At 35.5% G+C, this 24,763-nt stretch overlaps 1 protein-coding gene and 1 long non-coding RNA gene across 3 annotated transcripts in view; one reads left to right on the forward strand and one right to left on the reverse strand.

The window, feature by feature from the left end:
• Nucleotides 1-3,617: 3,617 nt before the first annotated feature.
• msi1b (musashi RNA binding protein 1b) lies at nt 3,618-22,847 on the reverse strand. Its single transcript, XM_051903607.1, has 14 exons — nt 22,584-22,847; nt 22,278-22,318; nt 21,254-21,335; nt 21,039-21,123; nt 13,952-13,993; nt 13,752-13,844; nt 9,760-9,808; nt 8,346-8,428; nt 8,135-8,252; nt 7,850-7,930; nt 6,609-6,665; nt 6,245-6,307; nt 5,926-6,080; nt 3,618-4,944 (listed from the first exon to the last, which is right to left on the reverse strand). The coding sequence occupies exons 1-14, from the start codon at nt 22,712-22,714 to the stop codon at nt 4,903-4,905; spliced, it is 1,122 nt and encodes a 373-aa protein (XP_051759567.1). The 5' UTR covers nt 22,715-22,847; the 3' UTR covers nt 3,618-4,902.
• The window catches only part of LOC127517653 (uncharacterized), a 38,148-nt gene continuing 35,969 nt past the window's right edge, over nt 22,585-24,763 (forward strand). For both annotated transcript variants that reach the window (XR_007931339.1, XR_007931340.1), the window contains exon 1: nt 22,585-22,717. This is a non-coding gene — a long non-coding RNA (uncharacterized LOC127517653). The remainder of the gene's footprint in view (nt 22,718-24,763) is intronic.

Raw genomic sequence — 24,763 nt, forward strand, 5'->3', positions numbered from 1 at the left:
ATGATACAGTATAAATAAATGGGAAACTTTTATGTCCTTGTTACTCATCACATGTTACTAGTAATAACAGTAAATTATGCATAATTACATGCGACTATACACCATACACCAAACCATAATTCTTACCTGTTAGGTATATTACTCAGTACCTATAACAAGGATACATTAAAATAAATAAATGTACTCAACCATCTTTTTTTTTTTTTTTTTTTTAATAATTATTATGACTTAATATATGATTATGGAAAACTATAGGCTTTTTCTTGTTTTGTTTTTTTTTCTTTTTCTTTTTTCTTGATTATATTGTCAATTGTTTCACCCTGACATTTTTTTTTCTCTTTTTACTTTATCTTTTACCCCCCTAGGCCAAAACAACAACAACAAAAAACAAATCTTAAAAAAATTTTTAACAGATAAATTAAAATCCTGCTTATTATAGAAGAGGTGCATTGACGCATGCATTTAGAAATAAATTCATAGATTTGCTAATCATGTAATGTAGAGCTGACAAAAGTGAGCGTCACGTCATCGACTCCCCAGTTAAAAAGCTATAGCGCTTCAGCTCAAGTGGCTCGTCTGTGGGTGTCACCGGAGTGTGTGAGTTTACGCAGATAAGGTGATGCTTTCAGATGGCAGGATACACCACACAGGAAAAATGAAAAACACCTGCCTCTGCTTAACGTGAGAAACCCGCTGTCGCTGCAGTTTAGATAAAATGACTTGCACCAGTCTTACTGCTCTTTTCGCAACCATCTGGTTCACAGGTAATATCCTTTTTCCTCCTCGATAACTACTTATTATCAACATGATGTCAATAGCTTGATAAAATTATATTAATTACATACTTTGCTTTTTTGCTACTTTCTCACAGGTCTCGTCTCTGGAGGTTTAACTTTGCCAAATTCAGGCATATCTGTGTGGCAAAAACCTGAGATGATAAAATGGAAAGGCACAAGTGAGAGCATCACCTGTCACATTAAAGCTCAATCACAAGTTAAAAGAATCATGGTTAAGTGGTTGCAAGATAATAAAACTGAAATAAAGAGTGAAAAGATTGAAATGTCTGACAGTCGATCGTCTGTTTCTGGAGCTGTGTTTAACGCGTCGCTGGACCTGCTGTCAATACGTCTAAATCATAGTGGCATGTATTACTGTACAGCACATGTGAATTTACCTATACTTGGATTTGTTGAATATGGAAAAGGGACGCATGTATATGTGGGTGAGCTTTATTTTTTATTCTTTTAAAAATGTTCATTCTATTTAGTTTAAAGACTGATAATATCATGCACATATTTCATTTAACAGACTAAACACTCAACACAATTTTTAGTGCTTAAAAAGTCATAGCAATCCAAAAGTTAAACATGTATACTTGTCACTTATAGAATTTGCAGTGTCTAATTCAACAACTGTGACAGCACCTACTCCCACTCCTGTGACTGTGACAGCAAACTTCTACGATGACAAATTTATGGTGTCATTGACTTTAGGATTGGGCTGTGTCTTGCTAATCATCTGCATTGTCTGTGTTATTCACATACATTATAAAGGTAAGAAAAATCGTGAAATGTCTTTAAAAATTGGATGTGTATGGTTTATCGCAAATTGCTTCAGATTATTAACAATGGCATACTATCTACTATCAATTACTGATAGCATACAATCAGTTTTAAAATAAAATTCAAGTGACTGTAAAGTTTAACAGGCTATTTTTTTTTTTATAACTAGGACACTCCAGGATAGAACCTAAAGCAAAAGAAGCCGTAGTGAGTAATTATTTATTTTTCATTTGATTGTGAATATTGGCAGAACTGATGATTTTTAAATCTGATGATCTTTTAAAAGTAATACAGTACTTTTTTTAAAACAAGTTGTTATTTTCACTCTCAGGTTGATGTTACCCATGGATCACCCTGCCCTGAAACTCAAGAATCTGTTGTTTATGCAGCATTAAACATTCCTCGAGACAGTGTGAAATCAAGAAATGAGGTAAATAGTGCCCATCAAAAGCATTTGGTAGTCTGTAGTATTCAAGTTAATTGCTACAAATGGACAGTTTTAGAGTTTTAAGTTGCAAGTATCCAGATGCAATTATTATGTCATGTTATATCTTGTCTTTCAGAACAGTGCAGCTCTGGCACTCACTTCAGTGACCTGCACTGAGGACTCAGTGACATACTCTGAGGTCCACATAAAGAATGGACCAAAGGATGAAGGTTGAGCATCATTTTATTCGCACTATAATGCATATGGGACAGGGTGTTACTGACAGTCTTTTAATGGGACTTTAAGCTTCTAGTCCTGTTAGATTTTGTCAAGGTATTGCTGTAAATACTGTAAATGTTGATATAGTTCAATGGTTTGTGTTTCTTCACGAAGACTGAATTGTTAAGTGCCGTCGGCTCACATTTGAGTCTGTTTTAAGCAGTATTGCGCTCAAGGCAAATGTATATATTTAAGATATGATTATAAAAAAATTCTCTGATAAAAACTTCAGACTTTTTCTTGTCTTTTGAGTGATCAGCTTAGAGTTTAGGTAGTGATGCTTGGACATACAGTCAAACCAAAAATTATTCAGACATTTTTGATATATTTTTACTAGTGGATGCAGGACACTATAGTTCATTTATGTAAGTGAGGATAGCAAAATAAATTGTGACATATTATACCCAAAAATTCTTAATACATTGGACTACCGGTAAAATTTATAAAAATTTGGAACCAAAAATGATTGACACTTTGACCTGACCGTGTTTTGCTTAAGTGTTATCTGACATAATTAAGATTCATTTTTTCTGACACAGTTTAACTCTGAGATCTTGTCATATTTTATTACCATTTTTTTTAAACTATAGTGAATAAACTGAATTAATTAATGAAATGTTCAAGGTGTCCTGAATAAATTCAGGTTTGACTGTATTTTTATTGGATTCTATAAAAGGTGCCTGTCAAATTGATATGCAACCTCATGGAACGGCGAAATGATGTTTTGCAAGCGGTTTATTTGTCAGGGCTTTCGTTTTTAGACTAGCTTTAGGTGCACTGAAAAGAAACTGTTTCAAAATGATTTTATATAGGAATTAGCCTGCAAGCAAACAAAAGAGAAAGAGAGAAAATGTAGTGTGACAGCACAGTGGTATTCTAATATTTTGGTTTTCATATCAGTTAATAATATGCAAATTTTTTATAGCAATAAGCGTCATACAAGAAAATAAACTGTTAATTGACAGAACAGAGATGTTTATCAAAGAAGAAGTGATGTGTTACCGCCTACACAACCCCATTTAGAAGCTTAACGGTAAAAGCCCAAATTATATGACGTACTTCCACAATAAGATAATGCTGTTTCATCCTGACAGAAATCTTTAGTTTCGTTATATTTTCACAAGTGTCCCGTGAATATAAATTTCTATGAGGGGGTGTTCAGTGAGCGCTTTCAGAAGAGAGATTCAATAACAGACCGTGGGCGATTTGACATGCCCTGAAGCCACAGGTGAATAATAAAAGACTAACAACATTAACAGGCAACATGTGGCCTAAAGTGAGTCATGCGTGCCATTTTTCAATCCTGTAGGAGTTCTGAAATTTGAAATAATTTAATTGCCATTTCCAAATTTACTTTTTAATTTTTTTATTTCAGTTTTCAGAGAGGGTCAAGCTTCAAACGAGAAACATTAAAACTTTCAAATATTAACAGCCATCCTGTTTACTTCATAAAAAGTGTTATATTAGTGTTTTTTTTGTTTTTTTACCAGTACCAGAATCTTCAATTAATTGAAGTATATTCATATTCCAATTATTACAAGACTTTAAACCTCTAAAAGAGATTAATGGAATTGTGTTACGAATATAAACTTGGTAAAAGCAATGTAACAGCATGGAAATAGGGGTTACAATTCACATTTTAAATCATTTTACTGAAGATAATACATTAGATCATGACAGCATCAGACATGCATTCAATCTCTAACACACACAGACACACGCTCACTCACTCACTCAATAGTAGCATCATTCACATTGCCTTCTGTCAACAAAAAACACTGAACAAAAAAAAAAAAAAAAAAGTTCAAGTTCATCAAATCATGAAAAAAAACAAAACATTTTTGGACACAAAGAATTCATGCGTTTGCGTTCTTGAGTGTAAAAAACTCTCTTAATCACGCTGACAGATCTCACCAGATCAAAAAGACAGTATATACAATATTTTACACAAAGAAGGTCGAATCTAAGTCTGAGAAATATGTTCTCCTTATAATTACTGCTATTTTCATGATCAGTGTAATAAATCCAGTTGCAAAACTAACAAAATATACATTTTGATGTCCCATCACACTATATTCTTCAGTAGAAAATGTACCAAATGCATCTGAAAGTGATTTAGTCTTTTAAATACACTACAAAGATCCACATAGATTTGACACAGATTATTGCTCTTATACGACTGTTAAACTGAAGTCTTTTCTACAATTACAAGCCTACATGTACATAATGTCATCACAAAAAAAGACAACTGAGAGAGGAAAAAATGAAACGAAGACAAAAATACACGCAAGTTGTTAGCATTTTAAACCTAGAAATAAACTAATTATTTACAGGTTTAGCTCTATATAAGAGGAGCAGGAGGTTAGTTAGACTGATATGACAGTAATTCATAAAACAGGAAATATGTCACATCACGTTATTAGTGTTGCAGCCGTCATTCCATCAGATTAGGGCTGATTCATCTCATCCAAAACCATTCAAAGACAGAGAGCTCGATAAAATAACTATAAAACCCTGCTGCACGTAGAGTGCATCCATTATATTCGATTGAGATCATCACATACTTTAAAAATCCTTCCTTAAGATGTAGGGAAGACGTCAGAGTGATTAATACTATTGTACCTTTCACTCATTTCAATGGTAGCCGTTAGTAAATGCCGTAGCAATCAGAGGGCCCTGTGAAGGTGAAAATAAGGCATTAATTATAATGCAGCAAAACGGACACAGGAAAAACATTCAATCGTGCGCATCATGTTCTCGATCAATGATGTGACACTCATTTTTTAAATTCAAACACACACACACACACACACACACACACACAAAAATGCATTTCATACATACCACTTGAACACATATTCTATGATTATCATGTTTTTAATTCATTTGTAGTGAATTATTATTATTAAAAAATTTAATAGATAACAATGATTATTTCTTAGAAAAATATGACTGCTTACTGCTTATTAATATTTAGAAATATGCCCTGCAGACACTCCTGACTATGTGCCAGGGTCAATAATTTGACCTTTTTCACATGGCAAGGTTAGTTCAGTTTGTAATATTTGAGAATATCATGTATTTGACAACTTTTAACCTTGAAAAATATATTTTAAAACCTTGTTACTTTTTTTATGTTACTTGATAGATGTTGTAAGAGTCATTCAATTCTTCTTTTTTTTTTTTTAACTATATTAAACCATATGAAACCAATATGAATACAAAAAGAACATTTCTTCATTTTCCTTTTAACTTTGCCATCAGTGTTATTTTAATATTATTTGTTTATTTTTATTTGTTAATATTTTGAATTCATTTTTATTTTTATATTTTCTACATTTTAATTGTAGTTTAAGTTTTAGTAATTTTATGTGCTTTTGTCATTTTTATTATTTTTTAGATTTCTGTTTAGCTTTATTTTGATTTCAGTTTTAGTAAATTTAATACTTCAACTTATTTTATTTCAGTTAGTTACCAAAGCAACATTTCTAATTTTCACTTACATTTTTTTAGTTATTTAATTTTTTCATTTAATATTTGCATTTTATTTTATTTTAGCTTTATATCAATGACTTTTCTGGAAAAAAAATATCTTTTTAATAGTTTTAGTTAACATTAACAACACTGCATTTCCTTAACCCACTCAATCTGACTCACCCCAAGGCTGTGGCTGAATCCAGTGCTTGGAGCGGGACTTGCAGCGCTGATATAGCTACTGACAGTTGAGTCCTGATTGGCTGTTCCATACAGGTCTGCCATCGGCCCAGGGCTGCTGGTACCTAGAAACCCAGCTGAGCGAGAAGCATTTGAGCCTACAAAAGAATGAAATTCCACAATATCTCAATCACTTTTCATGAACAGGAAATCTTATAGATATATAGGTCAGACGGATAGTGAAAATGCACATTTGGGTGTGAGTGCTCGTTTCCTGAGAATAGGTCATGTGTAGGATGTAGAAAAAATGAAATTCTCGCACCTCTGACCACAGCTGCTGCTGCTGCGGCTGCTGCCATGGGGTTGTACGCCGTTAGAGGAATGGCTACAACAACATCCGCATACACGCAGAACAAGCAAACAAACAGGAAAGAGAACTCAATCAGTATCAACAAACAGTACGGCTTGTCTAAAACCAATGGGAAAAGTGCTTGCATCATAGAGAGTACAAAATGATGGTCTGATAATGTGTGGTAACGCTTGAGTAAGCTGTTAAGCAGGATTTCCTGGGTGGTGGAGTCACAGCGTAAACTTACAGTACTCAAATCACACTTTGTTGTGTGTTGGAATACGGTGAGCGGGCACCATGAACAGTAGCTGCTTGTAAAGCTCATAGAGGGACTAACCTGTGAGCTCAGGGGGGTGGGGTGATGTCAGAAGGGGGGTCCTCTCTAAGTGGAATTCTAGAATAGAGATAAACACAGAAAGCGTTTAAACATACACACAAGTGAGGTTCAGACTACACACATGGACAAGCGCTACAGGGCCTATAGCAGCAAAAATGAGTGACAAGACATGCAAGCATACAGGCCTCAAGTGCACACAGATAGAAAGACAGTCTTAGACCGCCTCCCTGAGATTTACAAGCAGCCATGATTCTCTATGAGTTTATTTAAATGACTGATTTAAATGCACTTGCAAAACTGTGATACATGACAATATACACTACTGTTTGGAGTCCGTATGATTTTTATTAATACTTTTATTCAGCAAAGATGCATCAAATTGATCAAAAGTGACAGTAAATACATTTATAATGTTTTAAATATTTAATAAAATATGGTTGAAATATTTCTGTCAATGAATCATGTTCTTTTGAACTTTCTATTCATCAAAGAAGCTTGAAAAAAATATTGTTTTCACAAAAATATTAAGCGGCACAACCATTTTTAACATTGATAATAATAAGAAATGTGTCTTGAGCATCAAATCAGCATATTAGAATGAAGGATCATGTGACAATGAAGACTGGAGTAATGATGCTGAAAACTCTGCTTTGCCATTACAGGAACAAACTACATTTTAAAATACATTCAAATTGAAAACAGTTATTTTAAATTGCAAAAATATTTCACAATATTACTATTTTTTTTTTTTTACTGTATTTTTGATCAAAGACTTGGTGAGTATAAGAGACTTCTTTTAAAAACAAAAAATCTGACCAACCACACTACCCTATTGAACGGTAGTGTATATATAATCTAATATATGTGGTGTTTTTACACATAAAATCTGATCACAAAATAGGAAATTTACATTTTTGATTACAATTAGTATATTATTTTGTGCATATGCAAATTGGGTGACATCAGATGCTTTACAAAGACTGCCAGATAATGTTCACCAGCATGTTGCTTAATGTTGGCGATTTGGATTTGACAACCTACCATTATATAACACTTACTGAATTGTGTATATGCAATTATAAACTGATAATCAATCATTTCCTGGTTCAAAACCCTAATATTTGATTATAGTGTCCAAAGATTAATTCCAGGAAACAGTTAATGCCCACAAACCAATGTGTGAAAAGCTGTACGGAGACACTGATACAGTATTACAGTATGAGCCAGACACTGAGTCTTACCAGGGAACTGATATGTGTATCCTGGTGTGAGACTAGTATAGCTGCGACCGGCATATGTTGCTGCCTGGAACCCTGGATAGCCTGTGGGAAAAAAATGTCACTCATTAAATCATATTAAATTAACATTAATCAATGTAGTAGAATGAAAGTATAGAATTTGTATATTCAGTATGAATTCTGTGGCCTGTACAGATTGCACTTTTCACTCTTAACAGCAGAGGGCAGAAGAGTCCACACTATGCTTTTCATTACTAATCATCCACAAAATCAGTACTACACTCTCACCCAGCATTCCTATGCCAAGCATAAAGGCGTCCATCCCATAGGGCATGACACGAGCACGACCTCTTGAAGATCCTGTGGGTGACATCACTTCCTTGGGTTGGGCTTTCTTACACTCCACCTGTGATTGGAAAATGAAGACATCAGTCAGTCAAACACAAGTTGTAGGCAGTGCGTCTGAAACAAAACAGTGTATCAGAATAAGAACTCTCACCATTTTGTTGTTGATCTCGTGGAAGTGAATTTCACAGACTTTCTCCACTACATCTTCATTCTCAAAGGTCACAAATCCAAACCCTGAGGAAAGAAAGAGTCCAGACACTCAGACCGCAGTTTACATTTGGATTTCCACTTCAGCCATCATTATAAACAATGTCTACAGTCCATATACTTCAGTTCAACTTCAGGTGAGAAGTTCAGATGAAACTGCCAATGAAATCTACTTCCTTTCTCATAGACCTTGTTCAATAAATATAATTATGACTTCACTAAAAAGTACCATGATACTACCATGTTTTTTGGACATGTACCAAGGGAGTACCATAGTATACATCAAAGTACCATCCGATACTTTTTAATTAGGGATAAAGTGGGGTCCAAAAATGTTTTGCTTTTTTAAAAATTTGATATAAAATGTGTCATTACAATTAAATTATCAGCATTACAATTTGAGGGACTACATAATTTCTGTAGTACACTGCGGTTCAAAAGTTTGGGGTAACATTATAAATGACTTTACTGTCACTTTCAATTTAATGCACCCTTACTGAATAAATGTATTAATTTCTTTAAAATCTTACAAACCCTTAACTGACTTTTGAAGTGTACATCAATTACAGAATTTCTAATTATTTGATATGTGACTAAAAAAGTTAAGTATCACGCAATCAGTGTCACTTTGTGTACCGCAGAATCTTAAATATTTTAATATATTAAAATGTCAAAAAGGAATTCCTCTTTATATTCACATTTAAATGATCCTAGGTTGTGTGTTCCAGATGTTTGGACTCAACCAAGTATTTGTAATAAGGAATTTCATGTGCTCTTTCCATATGCCTGTAACTTCTCCATTTCGAGTTTGAATGTTTGTGAATGTGAGTGTCCTTAAGGTTCACCCTTAATACTGTAATTATACAGATTTCCTGTGACCTGTATTCTATTTTAAACCTTTGTGGTCATACACAAGTCCACTTTGTCTCCGTAAACAGTGCGATTTTCTCAACAAAAAGATGTGCTGCAGGATTTTTTTCAGCAAAAACTTGCTTCTCTCTTCTTAAGTGCTGCTCTTGTCCCCTGTCTGTCTCTCCATGTGTCTCATCTCCTCCACCTCTCCGCTGGGTTGAAAGGCTGCGGTAAAGCCATGCAAGCTGTCATAATCGATGTGCTGTAGAACCGGCAGGGGGAGGGAAGGGCGCTTAACAAGGTTTTAGCCTAAACCCCGATTAACGAACACACTAATTACTCAATCTCTCTCCTCACCTACCGCTTATCCTACAGAGTACAGGATGGAGGGCCATGGAGAGGAGACGGAGACAGATTGGACTAGGTTTTGGAAAGGAAGGAGCAAACAGGAGAACGGCTGCCATTGACGTGCTTAGTTATTTAATGAAAGATAAAGGGAAATTTACCTCTGTGCCTGTTGGTGGTTTTGTCAAACATAAGCATGGCGTCATCCACCTGTAGGACAGGAAGAGAGAGAGATTTATACATTCATTTATTATTTGTTAATATGTACCAATAGTCAGTTTTCGATTCTGTGATGATGTATTTCCTGTTGTAACAGGAAGTTTGGGGGATTTTTTTGTAAATGTGCTTTAGTTACGTCATTGCCATGATAGTCAGTTTCAGCTGATATTAGGGGCATTTGATTGGACAAAAATAATATGCATACATCTAACTCCAATATCATAGGGTTTCTGTTAGAAGAGGTGCGAAAGTGTATTTTTCTTGTGTTTTAGTGTCTGTATGTGTGTGTGTGCAAATGTGCGTCACTGTGAGCCTACTGACAGACATCTCTCCAAACAGCTTAAGCCTAAATGTCAGAGGTGAAGGTCACTTAGAGGGCATAGTGTGAGAAAGAGAGAGAGAGAGAGGAAGAAAAAACTGTTTCATATTCAATCCAAATATGAAACACAAGTCGACAGCCTGACCAATCAACACTAAATGTGCACAAACGCTCACAGTCTCTTGGTGAAAACAAACTAAAAGACCAATAACACTCTCTGCGCTCTCTCCATTTCCTTTTACTCATCTTTTACTGTGTGTGCCTGGAAAAAGAAATCCACTTGCCTAGTAGTGTAATATGGCTTTCATTTAACTGAAAACTGGAACCAAAAATAAAGTTTCAAAGTTAATAATCAGCAATGAGCCGCCTCTCGAATTTTCAGCCAAATAAATTTTACATTTTGCTACTGTAGCATAATTTTTGGCCATGGTGAAGTGCGTTCACACTGCTGACATGTTTGCCTGTTGTAGCTTATCCATGTTTTCTGCACAAAGTAGATACTGACACAGTCAAAATGTGACCTGTTTCTGTCAATGATTTCGGTTCTCCAAAACTATTCTAGCCAAAGCTGGTTTTTTTTTGTTTGTTTTTTGCTGCTTCTGCTGAAAATTTTGAGTGAATATTATTTAAAATAAGAGTTCATTTAATATAATACATTTTATGCATATTTAATTTTCTGTCATTTGTGCTTGACAATATATGGACATAACAGCAAAAATTTTTTTTAACATTTTCCAATCTGTCAATATTTTCAAATAATAGACTTCATGAGCAAAATTCCTGAATGCACCTTTAAAGGCTCTGAAATCGAAGAGCGAACTGATATAACATCATTTCGAACAAAATCAGGCCAAAATGAAGTTTGATTGGAGTTTATTTCTGGAGTTAAAAACAGCTTGCCAAAGCGAACTTTACGGAAAAGTTAGCAGTGGTCGGTAAACACCTTCGAACTACCATTGCTTCGTGGCGATTACGCAGGCTTGGGAGGGTTACTTTAAAAATGTATTCCATTACAGTTACAAATTACTTCATAAAAAAAGTATTCAGTAACGTAATCCAAGTACCACAATATGAAAGTAATGTAATCTGATTACTTTTGGATTACTTCAAGGTCATATATATATATATATATATAGAAAGAAAGAAAGAAATTGGGGGGGGGAGAATCAACTTTACTATAAATAAATTGCATTTTTAAACTTAATTTTAATTATTTCTTCTCAATTTCTGCAAGTTTTTAAATGTTACACGTTCCATACTTTTGAATGGGTCTCAACAATAAAAATATTTTACAAATCTGATAAATTATCTATTGCAATATTATTATCGTTGTTGTACAGCACCACAGTAGAAAATGAAACCATAACGGTTAAAACAAACCACTTGGTCCGATGGAAAAGCGTCTCCACCAGTCTTGTAAGTTCTGTATCATTCTGTATCGTCTCGAGAAAGGCTCATACATTTTCGAACTGAAACCGAGTGCCATTTTCTGAAGTCCAAAATACAGCGCAAAACAACGTTGAGAATGAGTAATCTGTTAAACGTGCTCGCGCCTGATTTCTGTTGATATGCGCACTTCGTTGCTGTTCATACTGTTTAAATGTTACAGGACACTAATATAAGAAACTAGGTATGATAACTTGTGTAATGGTGTAGTAGTGGTGTCCCATTTCTTAGGGGAATATTTTCACCCCTACACCAAGGGGTAGGTGAAAGGGTATAAAATAGAATTGGGATTGGGCCATAGACACATTGCTATGATCAGATGCTTTCTTAACTGCTGTTTTCTCACTGCTGTCATTTCTGTTGTGTTTATTTTGTTATTGAGAGAAAAGCGCGCAGCACATATTTACATATTCATCTAAACTCTCAGCAACGTGAATGGCGTCGCAATGTTCGCTAACAGTATACCAGAAAAGGTATTGGCTGCAATTTTTGTTTTACCCCATAAGCAAAGAACAAGAAAGAATTTTGCTGTGAGTATATCAGAGCCTTAAAGGTCAGAAATCTGAGACCTGTTCTCACTTTTCGCCCTTTTGTATTTAATATCTTGAAATCCTTTCTATTTTCTAGTATCTTTTGTAATTGAGTTCCAAATTGAGTCCCTTCTTGTTCTGTGTGCTTCTTCTCATGGTGTCTGTTTTTCTCTCTCCATCGCTCCCTCTCTCCATCCCTTGTTCAAACCAGGCCAGAACACAAAGTGACCAGTGAGGCAAACTAATCTGCAACTTCCCCGGGTGGCTGCGACTATCATCTCTCTCTTTTTTCTCTCTCTGTCTGCATTCCACACTCAAGTATGGCTCAAGAATGATGAATTATTTTCTGTCAAAGGTTTGCACCCAAATCACTGACAATGTGTAACTGAAGTGTGATGCAAAGAAACATTAGAAGATCTATTACAGAAGCACATCAGTTTTGGGGGTGTATTGTTATGTTACTTCAGTTATGAACATTTGTCCTCCCCCTAAACACACAGTCTCTCCCTCATTTTCTCTCCTACACACACACACACCAAACACAAAACCTTTTGCCCGCTAAATTACTTGGGGACAATGGATGGGCAGGGTCACCGTGGTAACCGGGTAGGAGGGGGGGCTGAGGGCAGGAGCAGCTGTTCCATCAAATTAATTCAGATTCAAGTAATCTCCCCCACCTTCCCCTGCAAACAAAACTCACCCCTTCAAACTCTCAAACTCTACCCCAACTCTTTCTCTCAGTCTCTCTGCGCCTTTCTTGTTCGCTCTTTCACGCTTCCCCAACAAACTGGCTCAAATTTCACAAAGTACACCTCAGAAGAACCTCTAAATGGTTAGTTTCTGTTATTTTATTTAGCCTTTTTTAAAAGTTTTATTTAAAATGAATCATTCTGACTGTAAATTCTGACTGAATGATTCATGTTTGATACTATTTTCAATTGACAAGAAACAAACATGTGACTGTACATTCTACACTACTGTTCAAATGCTTGGGGTCAGTAAGATTTTTGGTTTTTTGAAAGAAAATAATACTTTTATAATACTTTTTGAGCTGCTTACATCAAAGAATCCTGAAAAAAGTGTATCACGGCTTTCACAAAGCATTTTTAACATTGGTAATAATAAGAAATGTTTTTTGAGCATCAAATCGGCATATTAGAATGATTTCTGAAGGATCATGTGACACTGAAGACTGGAGTAATGATGCTGAAAACTCAGCTTTGCCATTACAGGAATAAACTACATTTTAACATATATTAAAAAAAAAGAAAAGTTATTTTTAATAATATTTCACAATGATATTTTTGATCAAATAAATGCAGCCTAGATGAGCATAAGAGACTTTTTTCAAAAGATTTAAAAAATCTTAATGACCCCAAATGTACATTAATGAATTTGCGTTATTTGGCAACTATAAACTGCTTAATATTAGACCAATTAACTTTATCACTTATCGAAAGAATTGTTTATTCTGATTATTATCGTAAGTATTTTATCTTATTCCTTTTGCCAAGACTAAGTACATCACTTAACCATAGTAAAATCCCTGTAACATGCTGCCTCTCAAGGCTTATCTCTTATATTTTATCACCATGATATCCCATAAAGCCTTCAATTGTTTCACACAAAGGCGACTTACCTTTCCGAACTGGTCAAAGTACTGCTTTACATCTTCAATAGTAGTGTTCACCGACAGGCCTCCAACAAAGATTTTCTTTGTCCGAGTCACCAACTGAAAGAGAGCGTGAAGAGATGAAGATCTTCAGAAATCACAAAAATCTGGATATTATATAGCACAAGAGTCTGCGTTTTGACCATGTTGACCAGTCAGGCACATACCTTAGGCTGGGCTCGTCGCGGGAAGGCAACTTTCGGGTCAATCTAGAGGAGAGTTTGAGAGGAGAAGATCTAGTTTAGAAATTCTGGAGAAAGAGGAACACTGACACCAACACACCCGGGACTGTAAATGAGAACATCAGTGAGAAGCTCACATCCTCTGAGCTCTGGTTTCAGTTGGTGTCTCTTGGCCCTTGCAGGGACATCTGCCTGTGTGTTTTAAAGGCTATGCCTGCACCCTGCATTAACTTTACTCTCTGAGAATGATGGTACATTCATACATGCAAAGTTCAGGGAAGGATAAAAGTGATGAGAAATGTGAAAAATAAATGTAGATTCATCTAAAGAGAGAACAACAGTGACAGTGAGAAACTATTTAGAAGAGAGTAAAGCTCTGTTCACACTGACAGTGATTTTATTGCTGGATGTTGGCAGGTCGCTGTACTGTTGGTTACTTGTAGGCGTTTCTAATATTATTGTTGGGCTGCACAATTGGCCGTAAGTTTTGGACATCCAATCATAGATGAGATGTACTGCCGGTAAAATAAGTGTCACTTTATTTTTACAATGAATCATTCTGGAAGGAAATTGCTTGTCTATAAATCGTCCCCTTGGAATTATAAGGTTCTATCTGACATTTTTGTCAAAATTTAGTTATTCACATATTCTTATTCTGTGACAACTTATTTACATTATGTAATTTTTTTTTAATGTTGTGTACATTTTTGGGACTATTTAGAAAACAAAAAGGTCGAATGGAATCCAGAAACTTTGAAGCTAAATATCTCAAAACTGCTCAGAATGATAAAACCTTATAATTCCAAGGGGACGAAATGGCATCAGTGCATAATACATTATAATAACTGTTCCATATTCATAAAAATCATAATTTTGAAAATTATATACCTATATACACTACCGTTCAAAAGTTTGGGGTTAGTAAGATTTTCAATGTTTTTAAAATAAGTCTCTTATGCTCATCTAGGCTTGATTTACTTGATCAAATACAGTAAAAACAGTGATATCATTACAATTAAAAATAGCTGTTTTCTGTCTAAGTGTAATTTATTCCTGTGATGGTAAAGCATCATTACTCCAGTGTTCAGTGTCACATGATCCTCCAGAAATCATTCTAATATGCTGATTTGCTGCTCAAGAAACATTTCTTATTATTATCAGTGTTAATTAACAATATTATCAATGTTTATGTGGAAACTTAATATTTTTGTGGAATCCTTGATGCATTTTTTCAGGGTTCTTTGGTAAATAGAAAGTTCAAAAGAACAGCATTTATTTGAAACAGACGTCTTTTGTTACCTTATGAATGTCTTTACTGTCTCTTTTCGTCGATTTAATGTTTCCTTGCTCAAATAAAGTTTCTTTCAAAAAAAGATAACATGCTCCACTGTCTTCCCTCCAAATATCAGTCACCGCAATGTGACTTTTCTCAACGCCAGCGGTCACCTGCCGCTCATGGCAAACTGGGGGTCGGCTTGTCGCTGTCAGTGTGAAGTAACAAGAGTGTAGTAACGACACAAATGACAGAGAAACAGGGTGAAAAGTTTACAGGTTTCTATGAGAGGCGAGTGGAAATGGAGGAGTATGACTAGACAGAAGAGGCTGTCATGGCCACCTGTGACTGAGAGCACCGGACAAGAGAAGGGTCAGCTTTCCTGTAAACATCACTGGACGACATGAAAAACACTCAGGGAAACACCAAAACCATGTTTCTTTGGAAGAAGAGTGGTCAGAAAACAAAAGAAGGCACAGAAACTCAAGCAGAAAAGCATCCTTGACCCACACACTCTCCTGACAGCCAAACAAAAGTATTTTGTTTGTTTGTGTTTGTTTGTTTTTGCATGTCTTTCTTTCTATTTCTTTTCTTTCTTTCTACAGATTTGAATATTGTTTAAAGGTGTCTAAATCTGGAAAATAAGCTGTAAAATAGTGTCCAGCTCCTTGAAAACTGCTGTATATTTGTAATTAAATACATTAAAACAATGTTAAAGTAGCTAAAAAAGCTAGTAAATCTGTGTAGATGTAGCAACAACATTTGATGATGTTTTCTTTGTGAACCATGTGTAGAAAATTGATGTCGATCAGCACCCGTTGAAACAATAGACAAACTAGATTACAGATACTCAAGATACTCTATATTAGTCTATAGTCTAGTCCATCTATTTACCAAATGCTAGTCTACATCATGCTGTACTGAGGTTAAACTCTAGAAGACAGTGAAGGCAGTACAGCGCTAGCAGCAATAATGATTAGTCTGTCCGAGAGAGGGTTTGAATAGAGCTACGCTAAAGAGCTAGCACCTCTGAGGTAAACTACAGCAGTTTACCAGAGTTGCTCGTTTATTTTCATACACCAGACTACAAGTAACAGAGTTTCTTTGTGAATCTAGAGAGTAAAATGAAGAGGCTAAGCTAATCTGAACAGAAATCTGATGCAGAAGCTACGGTTTATGTCTATAGTTTCTAGACTACTCTGATAGTCACCTCCGGTCCACAACATTGCTGAGGCCACACCACTCCTGTGCACAATCAAAAACAAACAAACAGACACACACACAAACAAACAAAATCAACATACAGCCACCGACGCACATGAGAGGAAAGCTGAGGATAAAATGTATGGTCACATAAAACAGATTATTGTCATTAGTGTTGATTTTGACTATGTGGAGAGTGAAGAGACATTGAAAAGTAATGGAATCAGTAGAGGCTTATATGTTTAACCAACGTAGACATTCAATAAAATCAGATTATTAGTGGTCGATCTGTATAAGATCTTTGACACTTTTTCAGTCTATAATATTTGTTAATATCCTTCGCATTTTATCCAAATAGCTCTATTAATTATTAATCAAAATACATTAAAATGCAATTAATTTAATGAATACACATCTTCTATTCTGAGTATGTTTTTACAGTACATTTAATCACTACAGACATTCACAAAAAATCAGATTAGCGGTCGATCGATGAGTTTTTCAACTCTTCTACTTTTTCAGTCTCTAATATTTGATTTTCTTTGCATTTTATCAAAGTAAATGGTTAAAGGAAATGACATGAAATTTTAATTCTAATACAAAAATGCATTAAAATGCAATTCAAACTCACTATGAATGAATGAATTAGATTTCTATTGTAAACATGTTTTTTGTTTTTTTTTAAATTCTGAATTAAAATTTATTTTGATATTTTTGGGGGGCCATTAAATCAAAATTATTAAAAATATCAAGGTGGTACACCTGTCCTAAAAAAAAAAAAAAAAAAAAAAAACATAATTTAACTAATGCAATTCTTGAAATAGTCTTTTAATATTATTATTATTTAAATTATATTTTATAAAATTTGCTTCACTGCTTATAAAAACGTATATAAACGCATATATATGACCAAAATTCATTAAAAACAAACTAAAACAGGTAATGATATCATTAAGAAGAAATCCCTTGCAAACTGTCAAAAAGTCTCTTAAAATGTAAGATCATTTTATGAAAAAGCAAGGTTCGTTCAAGATGTAAAATGTCATGTGCTGCAACCCCCAAAGCCTTAAATGGCATTTATAAATCAATAATTCATTTGTAAGTAAGTAATAAATAAATAAATAAATAAAAATACTTTTTAACTTTTTTTTTGAAATATTAAAACGTTAAGATTTTAACTAGATGGTTACACCACAGGACATTTTTATTTTTATTTTTATAGTTTTTTAAAACCACGTGAAACCAACATGAATACAAAAATCTAATTTCTAAGAACTTGACATGTTTTATGGTAAGTTCACATAACAACGATGTTCTAAAAACGTTTTTCTTTGTGTTTTTCGCGATCAGGCGACAACTTTCTCAAAATTATCCTGTTCACACAGATCCATAAAAATGACTAAAAACGCTGTATTTTGCTGCCAGACCAGTAGTTGGCGATGTCACTTTGTAAAGAAACATGCACCTATAGACTGATACACATGCGCGTGACGTCACCGTTTTCACAAATTCACGTTTTTGTACTTAACACTAATAATAAACGATAACGGTATTGTTGTCAAAAACCCATTTTCAAAGCGCACTTTCAGTCCCCCAAAATGCTGTTGTCGTGTAAATGAACGGCCAAAATACATTCAAAGTTTTCAGTTTTTAGCTGAAAACAGTGCCATGTAAATGCCCCTTTAAACACATAAGTTTTTCCCTTTTCTTTATGTGGATACTCTTTATTTCCCATTGACTAAGAGGTCGATATTACAGTGAGAACATCTTTCCGAGTTTGACTACCAGAACTAGTATTGAAGTGTGCACTACAGCACTTTGTATGGAGATTGTGATTTGTGTGTTTACTTTGAGGGTGTTTCAATACTTCTGTGTGGCTCAGGGAATAACATTCCCCTTTGATTCATAACTTTTCCATTTTGAGGAAATATAAACACATATAGCTATATAGCTTTCTTTCTTTAACATAAAAAATATTCTAAACATGCATATATGATTTCTGAAATACAATAAAAATAATGTATTTTAACAGTATTTGACCACCATGTGTCCTTAAACGGTCAAAATTGCCATCCCTGTCAAAACTATTTCAAGTCAATAGACTTAACTAACCAGGTCAATCCTTTAGGGTCAGTCGCTGGAACCCTGTTAGCAGTGTGTATCAATCACATGCAGACAAACACACAAGCACACAACTTAACAGAATAATTGCATCGTCTACAAGAAAGTTCAACAGTGCGTCCCAAGACCGCTGACCAAAAAATGTGATTTTTATGAGTTGCGCCGTACACATTTCTCTCTTTCTTTCCTGGCCTCCCCTCCTCCACCGGCCCATCGCTGAGCTCGTTAAGCTAATCTCCAGTTTAAAGTCGGCCCAGGCGAGCAGCCATAAGGCACCTTCACAGGGGCACAGTCATAGAGGTAAAGCAGGACAAAGGCCTCCATGTTCCCCTGGCTCTGCCTGCCTCTCTCTCAGGGGGGAGGCACTTAGAAAACAGCACAAGCGACCACGCTGTGGAAGACTGGAGCTGAGAGACACTTTCTAAATGTTCTCTTTAGTTATTATGTTGGTTTTATTGAAGAGTCCGATGTGCTATTCCAGTCTTTGTCAGCTTCAGAAAACGTTTTGAATAGTATGGAAGCTTATTTCCGGCACAGAACAAAAATATAAAACTTTTATGCTTTCATATATAAAAGTATACATATGTACTTTTTTCACTTTATTTTACAGTGTCATTGTTACATATGTTACATGTAGTTACTATTGTAATAACTATAAATTATGCATAATTACATGTAACTAACCCTAAACCAAACCAAACCAGACCCTAATCCTAAACCTATAGTAAGTTCATGTAGTTACTTAATATTACTCAGTACTTAAATGTATAATTACACTGTAACAAAGAAACCTTAAAATAAAGTGTAACCCTTTTTTCTAGCAATTATGAGTTTATATCTCACCATTGTGACGTTTTTCAATGTGAGATTTAAATTCAGAATTCTGAGAAAAAAAATCAGAATTACGAGATATAAACTCAGAATTCTGAAAAAAAAAAAAAATCAGAATTGTGACATGTAAACTCAGAATTCTGAAAAAAGTCAGAATTGCGAGATGTTAACTCAGAATTCTGAGAAAAAAGTCGGAATTGCGAGATGTTGACTCAATTCTGAGAAAAAAGTCAGAATTGCGAGATGTAAACTCAGAATTCTGAGAAAAAGAAGTCAGAATTATGAGATATAAACACAGAATTCTAAAAAAAGTCAGAACTGCGAGATGTTAACTCAGAATTCTAAGAAAAAGAAGTCAGAATTACGAGATATAAACAGAATTCTGAAAAAAGTCAGAATTGCGAGATGTAAACTCATAATTCTGAGAAAAAGAAGTCAGAATTATGAGATGTAAACTCAATTTTGAGGAAAAAAAACACAATTTTGAGATGTAAACTAAGAATTTTGAGGGAAAAAGTCAGAATGGCAGATAAATAAACTGTGAGAAAAAAAGTCCTGAATTGTGAGATACAAAGTCGCAATTACCTATTTAATATTTTTATTCTGTGGTGTAAATAAGCTTCCACAAAACAACTCCGTAAAATCTACGATGACTCAATTTTGGGGTAATTCCAAACAAATCACCTGAAGCGTTCTGTAGTTTTGAAGTACAGAAACACACAGTTTCATTGTGGTTTGCCGTGTACTACCTGTTGCCATAGTGCAAGGCTGTTTTTCACTCAAATGAGGAACTAGTTCAGACTTTCAGAAGAGGGAGAGAAAGAGATGAGAAAGTTTTTTTCCTTCTCCTTCAAGCCTCACCCTCCCTCCCCAGTGACCCCCTGGGGGGTGACTCCACTGTCACCATGGCAACCAACGGGCACCATTGTCCCAGGACCCGCCTGCTCTGCACAGTGACAAAGACTCTCACAAATAGATGCACCACAACCTCTCATCAAAGTTTCCTATTTTTTAACACTCTTACACTTACTAGTAATCATTTTGCAAATTTAAACGCAAAATCACGTTCATTTTATTAATTACAATTGTTGTCATTCATAAACTAGGCCTTATATTAAATATATATATATCCTTTCTAATTAGAAAAACAGCATTGAAACATCACAAGACTCAAGGACTTGCCACAAGGGAAAAATCGGAATTCCGCATGAGTCTAATGTGTTTGGTGAGCACTCTTGAGACAAGGCACCACAAAGGCTTCCCAGCAACTCCCAGCATACCCTGTTCGGGTCCTCTAGTTACCATAGCGATTGACACAGAATAGGAATGCTTCCCTGACAACCTCATTGAGGAAAGGCTGAGATGGGAACTTTTTCTCGCTCTCTCTCCAAAATCTTCCCGAATTGTTTGACCAAAACCCAAAGTGAAAAGGCATGAAACCTCACATGCATACACAGCATCTGCGACTCTGAACGATTACGAATCGCCATTTCATGGCGTTACAGTCAGTCACAGATACTGCACTAATACTCATTAAAGAAAACGTGTACCTAAAGTATTTAGTTAATTGGCTAATTGACAAAATAATCCCAAGAATGGCAATGATGCACAGGAAACGGTTAGTTAAATGAGGTTAAAACTCACAGTTTTGGAGTCCAGCTCATGTCTGGTCTGGGCCAGAACTTTGTCCACGCCAGCTTGGTCAACAAATGTGACAAATCCAAAACCCCTAGGCGAAAGAGAGATCAAAATTACAACACCGTCCTCCACCCATTCTGTGTAAAACGGACAATACAGTCAATAATAAAAGCCTTTGTATGTTTGCTGTCGCTTCTCAGTCAGGTTGGTCGTTCCCTTACCTCGAGCGCTTTGTAACTGGATCTCTCATCACCATACTCTCTTTCACTTCACCAAACTTGCAGAAGTAGTCCTTCAAACCCTCTGAGAAAGCAGGAAAAGAAGACTCATTTGATCACATTATGGATGAGAAACTTAAACACTTTGGAAAAAACCAAGATTATTCGTGGATGACATCATGAATAGAGATGATCTAAGAAGCCTGATGTGAAATACAAGGTGAGGTCATCATCATCATGTAGTGAAATATACAAAACTTTTACATTATATTACATTACATTATCCACTCTTTAATCGTCTATTTTTGATGTCTACATCTAGAAAAAAAAAAAAATTCACGCCCATACTTTAGGCTAACATTTGATAGGAATAGTTATTAGGCCAAAATATGCTCCTTAGTTACCGACTTTGCTGTTAGGTAGGTGTCTGCCAAGTTTGATGAAAATGTTAATCTATTAAATGATCATAATAGCTGGCAGAATCAGATGACGGAGGCTATTAAGAGTTCTGTGGAGTGAACAATACCTCAGCGTAATTCAAAACAACAATGTGTCCTACATACTGAGGACAGCCTACAGCATGACAGCAGTTGGTGAAACTTTCTCCATTCACTCAGCTAAACCTGTTGTATAGCCTTTGTACAAAGGATCAAGCTAAATTACAGAGCAAACCAATGGACGTTTTTCGCCATCCAGGACTACTTGCTTATTAGTTGCATGAATGACATAACTGGATATGCATTATAAAAATGCTTTTATCACCATACCATCTTTGATTTACTGAAATTGTCACAGTAATTTCTTACATTTCTACTTGATTTCCTTGAAAAGTGGTTGAAAAGTGCATTGAACTTGCAGGTTTTAACTGATTTTACTGTATACTTTTTAGAAGGTTGAAAGGGTTACTAAATCTTTTCTAGATTTTATTCAGACCACAATTATGCAGTTATTCAGTGTATTATTTATCAGATCCGTCTCTTTGGCTGACATGTGCAGATAGCCTAGTACTTAGTAAAGTGTTACTCACCTTGCGTAGTCTGCCAGCTCAGACCACCGATGAACATTTTGCTGTGAAAACAACACAAACATGTGATCAACAAGTGTGGCGCGTTTGCGTGTAAATCAGAAAAGACAGAAGAGCCGCATCAAGATCTTCAAGAGATTCAAATAACAGCAGTGATTCTCAGTGAATCTCATCCGAGTGGATGTGAGGTGCGCTGGACACCGCCAAAACACGTTTCCCTCTTTGTTGAGTTACTTTTTAATTGATTTTGCCCTGACGCTCTTATATGTAGCTATGTAAGTAAGAGGAAGATTTGTTTTGTTTTTTTACCAGGGGTCGTGCGGAGAGTCCGAGGAGGACAGGTTACTTTGGCTGCCTTCCGACTCCATTGCGCGGCTGTGTATCCCGTCCGAGTATGGTGCGAGAAAGGAGGCAGAAAGTGTGGAGAGGGGGATTGGCATGGGGTGAGTTAGAGCTCAAAGCCCAAAGACTCCACCTCTCTCTTGGTCCAGTCCCGACGTGAAACACGGGGGCTCTCGGGAACTGACCGGGAGTCAGTGGATTACCTTCCTCCGTGACACGATGATGACATCAGAACTGAAACGATTTAGTATCACGTTAACTGTTAAAGCGGGCAATTTCTGTCTGTTTTACCAAGTAAAAGAGAATTCGTTTATTTAACAACATTATAAACATTTATGTATATTATTTATTTCAAATTACATTTCAGTTTTTTGCTTACCAAAGCATCAATACAAAAAATGTCAGAGAAAATTTACAATAATAAAATACAAATAGGGTTAATGTTAATAATAACGCGAATGAATGAATGAACGAACGTACAATAAGACGTTTGACCTATACATGACCTATACAAAAGACTACAGACAATAAAAAACGAATAACAATGAAACGTTACACTCCCTTAGAGTAGGCTACCTGCGTTTTATCAATTTCTGACAGTTTAGGAGTGACATTTTAGAGTTTTTCAAAGTATTTCTCTCTTATATCTCTAGCTTTATAGGTGGAAATGAATCTCAACATCACCAGTGACTCTTTCTTTTGGAAGCCATGTTTGTCTGAGTTTGGCTTTTCTTATGGGAATCTGTTTCTGACGTGTATTCAGAGCAGACTTTCTGTATAGGGTCGGGTAACTTTCCAGGTTACTCTGATTTTCACTTTCATTTTCCCAATGTTATGAGTAGGGTTTTTTGTGTGATTTAATTTTGTTCAGCAGTCCTGCTATGAGACTGATTCCACTCACTCTGCCATCTTTTTTTCCCTGACACTTGTTGATAAAACAGCTCTGGTGGAAGCCCAGTCCACTCTGACCTCTCTAGAGGCAATCCATATCAGGACAGCATATCAGCATCACTATAACAACAATTTCAGAAATAGAGATGCTGCTAAGCTGGAGTTTTCAACCTTTACAGACCTTGTGACCCCCTAAAAAGTTACTGACTTGAAACGCATTATTTCTACTTCCTGTTATTTGTAACCAGAACATGGTTTAAAAATACATTTGATTATAGTTCAGTCAGATTTCAGTTCTCCATGCAAGACACAGTAGTATAATCTTTTCAAATTATCCTTTGTGAAAAAGACATAAACGCTGACTGTGTGCAGTGTGAGCAGGTGGTACTGGAGGCCATCTTAAGATCAATACAGATTTATCTGCCCGTATGGCCTAATTTGACACATATGAGAGGTGGAAAAAGGCCACTGCACATTGCCAAGTGGCTCTCTACAACTAGCCAGATCTTCTGGAGATTTATATGTCATAATAGGATTGTGAGTAAGCGGTGCTTGGCCGTGTGAATTTATGTGCCTGATTTGTCTGTCCCACTCATAGCACTCATTCTATCTAATTCACACACTTAAGGGCTCGCAATGGAGAAATGTAATTAGAGCGGAACGTAAACATATGGTAGCAACAGTGAGTTTAAGACATTAATCCTTGCTGGTTACATACGGTTGGATCAGTTCTGTGCACAGTGAGTGTCCATGTTGTCTCCATTTGTGTTTTATCATAAAGAGACACCCCATAATGAATATTCTTCATCATTTCTCGCCTTCATGTCAGTCCAAAACCATTAAACTTGCATTCCACCTGGAAAAACAAAAGAGACGTTTAGCAGAGTGTTTGTGCTGCTCTTTTACAGGGCTGTCAAGCACCAAAAAGGACTAAAGCATCATAAAAAAATCATAAAAATGGCCTATTATCAACTATAAAACTACATTGCAGGTCATCCCAAAGTCAAACAATAGCTTTGTGTGAGGAACAGACTAAATTAAAGTTGTTATTCACTGAAAATTTTCCTTTGAAAAACTTAATAATGATGGTCCCCATTCACTTTCATTGTGGAGAAGAGCAGCTTGGACATTACGCTAAAAATCATTAAAAGGTTAGTTCACCCAAAAATGAAAATAATGTTATTTATTACTCACCCTCATGCCGTTCCACACCCGTAAGACCTTTGTTCATCTTCAGAACGCAAATTAAGATATTT

Source organism: Ctenopharyngodon idella, chromosome 8, assembly GCF_019924925.1.
Source record: "Ctenopharyngodon idella isolate HZGC_01 chromosome 8, HZGC01, whole genome shotgun sequence".
In the NCBI taxonomy this organism is placed as follows: domain Eukaryota; kingdom Metazoa; phylum Chordata; class Actinopteri; order Cypriniformes; family Xenocyprididae; genus Ctenopharyngodon; species Ctenopharyngodon idella.